The 7,786-nt window shown below is 34.5% G+C and overlaps 2 protein-coding genes across 8 annotated transcripts in view; both read right to left on the bottom strand.

The window, feature by feature from the left end:
• Positions 1–1,106, bottom strand: part of LOC109532989 (unconventional myosin-IXAa) — a 25,872-nt gene extending 24,766 nt beyond the window's left edge. For all 7 annotated transcript variants that reach the window (XR_007282427.1, XR_007282429.1, XR_007282428.1 and 4 more), the window contains exon 1: positions 554–1,106. The gene's annotated coding sequence lies outside the window, so the exon portion shown is untranslated. The remainder of the gene's footprint in view (positions 1–553) is intronic.
• Positions 1,107–3,304: 2,198 nt separating this feature from the next.
• On the bottom strand, positions 3,305–6,392 carry LOC109543930 (putative sodium-coupled neutral amino acid transporter 10). Its single transcript, XM_019913872.2, has 2 exons — positions 3,711–6,392; positions 3,305–3,467 (listed from the first exon to the last, which is right to left on the bottom strand). Exon 1 carries the CDS (start codon positions 6,260–6,262, stop codon positions 3,779–3,781), a length of 2,484 nt encoding a protein of 827 aa, XP_019769431.2. The 5' UTR covers positions 6,263–6,392; the 3' UTR covers positions 3,305–3,467; positions 3,711–3,778.
• Positions 6,393–7,786: the final 1,394 nt, after the last annotated feature.

Below are 7,786 nucleotides of genomic sequence, written 5' to 3'. Positions count from 1 at the left end.
AAATTTTACTATCGACAAAACAAACTTTTTTCGATTGGAATGTCCGGATTCCTACCGAGCACGTCCTATTCGCAGTAAAGCTATCGCAAGACTCCCCTGAGGAATATTTTTATCACAATTACAAATGGCAATAATGCACTGTTCACGAACTTGTTTTTATCTGTTTAAACAGCGCTAATGCTTATGTATGTTAACTTCAGATTAAACAAAACGACAATTATACTAAATTCACTAGATTCAACCAACGTTTAAATCAACCAATATTTGCCATAATTTCGCTTACAAAAAAGTACAATTGTTTATGTAGAATGCGACGAAATATACTTCTTTTCTTGACTGTGAGATGATTAATGTTTATGCTAAAAACTTTTATAGTATTTTTAGTACTTAATTCTCAAATGAAATTCATAATAACAAAGATCGTTGCAAACTGGCATTAAGCAGTGACAAAGAAAAATAGTTATTTTTAACTGAAAGTAAGTAACGGATTGCGTATTTGTGTGGAGTTGTCTGTGATTTTATTTAAAAATTGAATGTCAGTAGCTACACTTACCCGTTCACAACTAGGAACACTCCACTGAATTGTTACATTTGATTGTAAAAAAGTGAACACTAAATCCAGTACATAATTGCACAAAGCAGACAGGGGTTGATACACAGGGCATAAATGTCAAATTGGGGTCACATGTTGCTTCTTCAAATGAAAACCAGGAAAAAACTGAGAGAGAAAGAGAGCGCCGACCACAATTGATAAGTTACATTATGAGTAATAATTAAACGCGGTCAAATTAATTTGCACTAATTAAGCGAATCCTGCATCTAAATGCAAGTAACACACATTGGCAATAAACAAGAGAGTATCGACATCATCCACCGTTTCCGAACCCGCCCATACGACAACGAACTGTTCTTTACCAAATTAAAAACGTGTCTACGCGATTTCACATTGTAATTGAATGGCCCGACTGGTTTTCGGAACTAGAAATCGCTGGAATTCGCCATTTTTGTTTAAATATCACTACATAGGCAAACTAAGAAACATTTTTTATTTGTGTAAACTAAATTCGACGGCTGACATGAGGCGTGACGTTCCTGCGTCGTCCGTGGAGGGGATGGAAAAGTTTCAAATGTCATATTTTCAAGGCCAGAACGGGTAATGTGGATAAGGCGCTAAGTTTGAATTTTCTCAATTATTTAAAGCTCAACCGACATCAACCATTAGCAAACAGATATGGGCAATTTTTGTTTTCATCATAAATCCCGAAATTAATCAACATTTGGCAAAGGCAGTAGGTAACAAACAGTTCTTTAACAACAATGAAGCTAATTCAGTTAGGGCCGTTGAGAGGAGAGCTCCCAGTGACGTATTTCTTTGCAACAGTATTTAAAGCGCGTGACATCACCATACTATGGTTGGAGAAACAAAACATCACATTTTCGAAATTTATTTAACTTACTTTAGTAGTCATATATCTTAAAACCATAGGAAATTGCATATATTTTTTTGGATATTTACCTCAAATTAGAGACTTTTATTTCAGTTTTTTCTATTGCTGTGATGCTTATTGTGAATATTGCTTATACCTCTCACCCCGCCGAAGCTGCACAGTAAAAAATGAATAGTTTATAACCAATGATTTTTCATATTTATGTATAATAGTAAACCATAGAAAATAACTATTTATAACATTTTGGAACAGGTTACCAAATTTCTAGCAAATTAAGTAGCAAATATATGTGGGTGAATTCCCGTTTTGGTAAGGACATCGGCTTAAAATTCATAAAAGAAAATTTTCTATGCTGAAAATATGCAGTTTAGCAATCTGACCAAAGCTAACAAAAACTGAAACCAAAATGTTGATCTGTTAGATAATCTGGAATTCTGGGCTACATATTGCGCTCTTTGTTATTTTATCAAAAAGTAGTATATTTCAATGAGTGAATAGTAGCAGAAAGACATCTTTTCCCTAGAAACCCACTTAACATTTTTTTAGTAGAGGGATCATCTACAAGGTAGCCACATTTTAAAATTTGAATACCATGGAGGTTGATTCCCAGAAAATTAACTAAAATGTTTCGTATTGTATCTTCTGCAATAATCCCTGGAATTTTATGAAGTCAGCAAGCAAAAACCACCAATTATGCTTACATTCCTTCTAATTCATTATATTAAAAGGGCTATTTTAGCAATAAATCAATATATACATATTTCCTACAATACTCGTATTTTACACATTTTGATACTGGAAAAATAGGTAATTTAGAACGCGATTTTCACATTTTAGATCGTCCTAAAAAAGCTGTTAACTTTTTTTGAAAAATAGCGCAAATTTGAAATTTGAACAGTGTGCCGAAGTCACTGCGGTAAGTGATCTAAAATATTTTCAAAATGGCCACTCTTCCGGTTATACCGGAAGTAGCTATAGTTGATAGCTGCTTATTTTAAATGGATCACCCTATATATTATTACATTTTTAAATTCTACTTCAAATTCTAAATAACAGCCTGTATAGTTTGCGACTTTACAACTTTTTTGATAAAAAGTTTTGTAAAGTTTCAAACCTTTATATGTATATGTTATCTGAATAAGTTCATATGTTTGCATCTCACACCTCATATTTTTTAAATCGGTTTTTGTTGTTACTGATTAATGCAAATCGCAACAGCATGAATGGCGAAATTAAGAAAGCGATCATGAGGGTCATACCAGAGACAAGGGATTATTTCTTTTCTTCTCTTGCGCTGGTCTCATTTCGAGTTGTTCAGTTCATTTATGTACTAGAAGGCTTATGAATATTATTTGAGGGCAATAAAATGAGCCGATCGGCATGCCTGCATGAATGGCGACTTTAAGAAAGCGATCATGAGGGTCATACTGCCCTCCTGGGAGTAATTTAATAGGACGGTTAAACTCAATATATGCACTCTGTGACAAATTATCCAAAAGGTTTTTTATGTTACTGGAATTAAAATTGTGATATTTTTACTGCAAATTTATTAGCTAAATTGAACTTTTTTATGTAAAAAATATACGCATTTATTAAAACAATAACTGGTGCAAATAAAATGGCTTAAATTTTATACATACATAATACATATGTGCAAATCCAAGCCGATGTTAAAAAAATTAGTGATTTAGTTGGTTGAGTATCTCTTTGCTTTGCCGCAAAAATCCGCTTTCTCATTTCTGATTAAAATATGTTGTTCCAATTCAAAATTTTTCAAAACCCATTTTGTGCATATCTCGAAACAATTGCGGACTTCTCTGCACATCGTTTCTCGTTACGAAATAACCATTATTACGTGACGGTGTCTGTAAGTTCCTTTAATATAAACATAAGTAGGAATACTTTCAAATACAGAGTTTTTAAAAACTAAATTTATTGTAAATTATTGACATTTTTCCTCATTCATACCGCAGGCTTTGCAATAGATTTCCTCTAACTCTATCTGCTTCAGTCTCCTGTCTAAAACATATCCAAACAGTTACTTTCAAAAATAAATCTATACCTATAGCTACAAACAATACCTTAAGTAGTTAGTAGGAAATCACAGATTTTAAACAATCTAACATTATACTTATATTAATCTATTTACATCTTGTTAAGTTAATTTTAGTCAGTTTCTGCCTTTTGATAAAGATGCCTTTATCAGAAGGCACTGCTCTTCCAACCTAAACATATTTTACTATTTCAATAATTCTTGCTCACATTTTGAATTCGCAGCCATAACATGTGTCTACCTTCTGTAAACAATCAGTGCGGTTTATTAGAACGTATTATTTATCCCCAAAAATGTCATAGGCTAGTATATCCCGTCTCATTGCTTTTACCTCCTCACTAGACAAATTAGCAGCATCAGCTCTGGCATTAATTTTATCCAATTTCCGTGATTTATTTACATTAGTCCTTCTTTTTTTTACTTTACTTTTACTGTTTTGGTCGAAATGATAGACAACTAATGGCAGAGGCAACATATTTCTATACGCAGTTTTGTCAAATACATCCGGTACTGCGTTTTCCGACAATAATTCACTTTTATCAGGAATATTTGCCTTATTTGCCACTACGTTGACTGAAACATTTGGTGCATTTTTTTGTTCTGGCAGCAACATGTTTTCGATTATTTTCACTTCATCTTTAAGTGGATTCTCTTGAGTTATATTATTTTCTTTTATTTTTGCAGTTAGAACACTATTCATTAACTTCAGATCCTCAATCTTAGGTTCACCCTCAGTTTTATTGGTATCTTTATCGGGAGCACTTTTCAAGCTGTCAACATTTGCATCAACTTTTTGAAGAACATCGTTTTGCACTTTTGCCACAATTTGGTCATTTTTCTTTATATCACCACTCAGTTTTTCTATGGCCTTCAATGCAATACTTTCAATCTCTTTAACAGCTTTGATTTCAGCTTTTAGTTTTTCGTCATTTTCCTTTTGTTCCTGTTGTTTTTCGATTACTTCGATCAGTTTTTTCTGTTGTTTTACAATTTCCTGCTGTACTTCATTTTGTTTTTGGATTTTATCAATCAATATCTTGTGCTCTTTCAGATGAGAGTCGTTAATTTCGTCTTGGCCTTGAAGAAGTGCCTCTTTGCCTTCCTTCTTTATAGCTTCCACGTCTACATTGTCAACATTTCTCGAAGCATCTGGTGAAATTTTTCCAGTATCAATTTTATTTGATTCCACAAAACCGTTATCTTTTTGCAACGTTTTTATGTTATCGGATTTTTTAACTTGATTTTCAACAATTTGCTTATCTTTATTGACATGCTCTTTTATACTTAAATTATTTTTCTCCAGCTCGACTTCTAAATCATGTTGAGAGTCTTGAGGTTCTACAGGTTGAGGTGGTTCATGTCTAATTTCTGGGCTATCGGTAAGTTTTATTACCTCTGGTTTGCTCTCATTTACTTTCAGCTTTACGTCGCCTGTTTTAATGCGTTCTTTGATGGGAGGTGGGGTATATTCGATGTTTAGGATTTCCTTCTCTACGTTTGTTACTACAGGGTATGATTGGACTTGATTCAACTCTTTTAAGTTCTCGTAAGTTCCCAATATCATCAAAATAATCCCAATAAATAGAATACATTTTGCCAAAAGTTTTTCATTGTTATCTTTGTCAGACACATTTATGAAACACATTACTGGAAATAAAACACAAATCATTATGCCTATGGAAGAGCCTACTAATCCTAATACAAATTCAATGTTGGGAATCAGAATTCCAATTAACAAAGACACAAATACTATTATTAATGTAAGCCCTTTAAATCTAGCTTCTGGAATATACTCAGCAGTGCCTTCATGGAACGGAATAATGTGTCTATAAATTAATGAATGAAAACTTGCACGACACGGAAATATAACTAGTGGGAAGCTAAAAGCAATTGACAATATGAAACCTAGTTTTATAACATTTGTTAATGAAGAAGAGGAGAAGCTTAGCAAAATGTTTCCGCTAAAGTTTTTATGGGAAAAAGCAATATAACCAAAGACCCCTACAAAGAAATAGACTATAGTGCAAATATTTACAGCATTTTTAATGACGTGATTCATTTTCTCTAAACTGGGGTTGTTTACTATCCGGTAGATTTCGAAGAGTTGCGTCTGGCAAGACAAAGCCATAGAAAATATTGGTAGGCATTGCAGAACGCCAGTTGGCTTCCAAAGTTCCACTTTATTGATCCAGTCCCCACGGAAAATATGGGGCACCGCGTCGATAACTATCTTTAGCACTAAACACACATAAAATCCGATCGTCGCTTTAGATACTCCCGAAAAACTATCAATGTTTTTCAGCAAACCGAGGGGCAAAACGCAAAACACAGCTAGTGTTAACATAATTGATATTCGCATTGTGCTAGTTGAATCTTGATCAATAATTTCAGACACGATGGCTGGTCCCAAGTCACCCATAACGACGAAAAAAGCTATGCAAGTTCCAATCAAAAATCCAATCATTCCAACTTCAATGATGAACTTTCCTAGCCTCCCAAATATGTAATAAGCCAAATATTCGAATGTCTTTCTTCGTGCGATAATAGCTGACTTTATCAGGAAATGGCATGAGAGTCTTGAGATCAAATTGCTGAGCAGTAATATGAAAATTGCTAATATAATTCCACATTGTTTGAAACAGTATGGCATAGCTAAAATGCTCACTCCAATAATACTGTTCGCTAGAGTGAGTATATGTCCAGTGTATGCTTCCATGGTGAGCTGGTGGTGAACTGACTCTCCCAAACTTAATAGCCTCATTCAGTTTTATTTTCAAAAGCGTACTGTAAGAACATTTCACATAAAGTTATTACTTTGTCAAAACATTTAAATTGGGGTTATGATTAGAACGCATCGTGTTATTCATATCTAAATACACCCGAAGATAGGAAATTTACAGGTTCAGAGGTGTTCTGTGGTTCATACATTGTAGATTGCCTGGTAATTTTGGACCAATGGGAGAGCGCGCGGGAATACGTCACAAGTTTGCCAATTTAAATTATTGAAACTTTTAACGTTGAATCAGTTGACATTTCTAGTTTGGTGCTTGTGGTTTTGGGTTTGTTCTCAAAGGTTGCAATTAGTTGGACTTTTCTTTTTAATTTAATTGCTTAATAAGTATTTAGAATACATTGCAATTTACATTCTCTCATATCCAACCGCACGCTCATAGTAACAAAACTTTCAGTTAAGGATATGCACTTGAGACGAGATACAAGCGAATAAATGTGTAAATAGTAAAATGTAAGAACATATTCATTTGTAAACAAACTTCATAAAATCCCGGGTGTTGGTTAATGATATGCGAATTGAAGGGTGTGTTTCTACACTTTGGAACAGTTGGTTAGTGCGTTATCGAAAGGACTGTAGGGCATTTGAAAATGGAAAACATGTGCGAAATCCAAAAAGTTTCACAAAATTAGCCAACGGGCTGTAACAAAATACAAATTCAAAAAGCCAACTGGCTTGATGAGAAAGAAATTTAGCAAAACTTAAAATGCTAAATAATAAATAAAAGTTCGCAAATTCTTCGTCACACAGGCATGCCAGCTGATTTGGCCGGAATCAGCAAAGAAAAATTTAAAATTTTAATTCAAATCTGAAAATAAAAAAATCGAAATTAAACAAAATGCGATCAATTAACGGCCTAAGGAAGTTGTGGGTTTAGGAATTGCCGAATTTCTGGCCCGCTTAAGGGGAGAAACTTAGATCTTTAAGCGGCAAAGGATGGATGAAAAACGGGGGTAAAATAGTCCACAATTCCCAAATGAGCGCGAAATACCCATTTGGTTAGTTAAATGGGACTTACCCTTAAATTCGGGAACCACTTGGCACTTGCTAAACATAGTTTTTCTATAGCCAACCGTTCTGGATATGCAACGAAAATATATACATACGAAACGGCGAAAATGTAATTCACTTTTGTCCATAATTAAAAGTTGGAGTCAGCCGGGTTTTGTTCACTGAAAGTAAACCGAAGCGCGGTCCATAAACACAACCTGGATCATACAGAAGGTAACCTGGGGAAAAAACGGGACTGACTCTGTCCTGACTTAATCTGGGCAGTCTTATTTATACCAAGAAAATGGGAATTCCTCTGCCCGGTACGCGCCATTCCGCTGTGCAGGCTTTTTTTTATTAGCAGAGATTTTCTAGATTCTCCTGTAACTAGGGTTTCCCTGCACGACAATTTCTACCATGATATCAATAGGTGTCCATTTGTGTGGAACAGTCACAGCACATCCCTCGGGGGGATATTCTGCGACTGTGATTGCCTATGGGCGG

The sequence above is a fragment of the Dendroctonus ponderosae genome, unplaced genomic scaffold (genome assembly GCF_020466585.1).
Source record: "Dendroctonus ponderosae isolate FM_Combo_2020 unplaced genomic scaffold, Dpon_F_20191213v2 Dpon_F_20191213_1, whole genome shotgun sequence".
Classification (NCBI taxonomy): Eukaryota; Metazoa; Arthropoda; class Insecta; order Coleoptera; family Curculionidae; genus Dendroctonus; species Dendroctonus ponderosae.
The sequence above is the reverse complement of the archived record's forward strand: the minus strand, read 5'-3'. Positions and strand labels throughout refer to the sequence as shown.

Coding starts and splice junctions, on each gene's coding strand:
- LOC109543930 (XM_019913872.2), bottom strand. CDS start 6,262: ATGAGGCTATTAAGTTTGGGAGAGTCAGTTCACCACCAGCTCACCATG.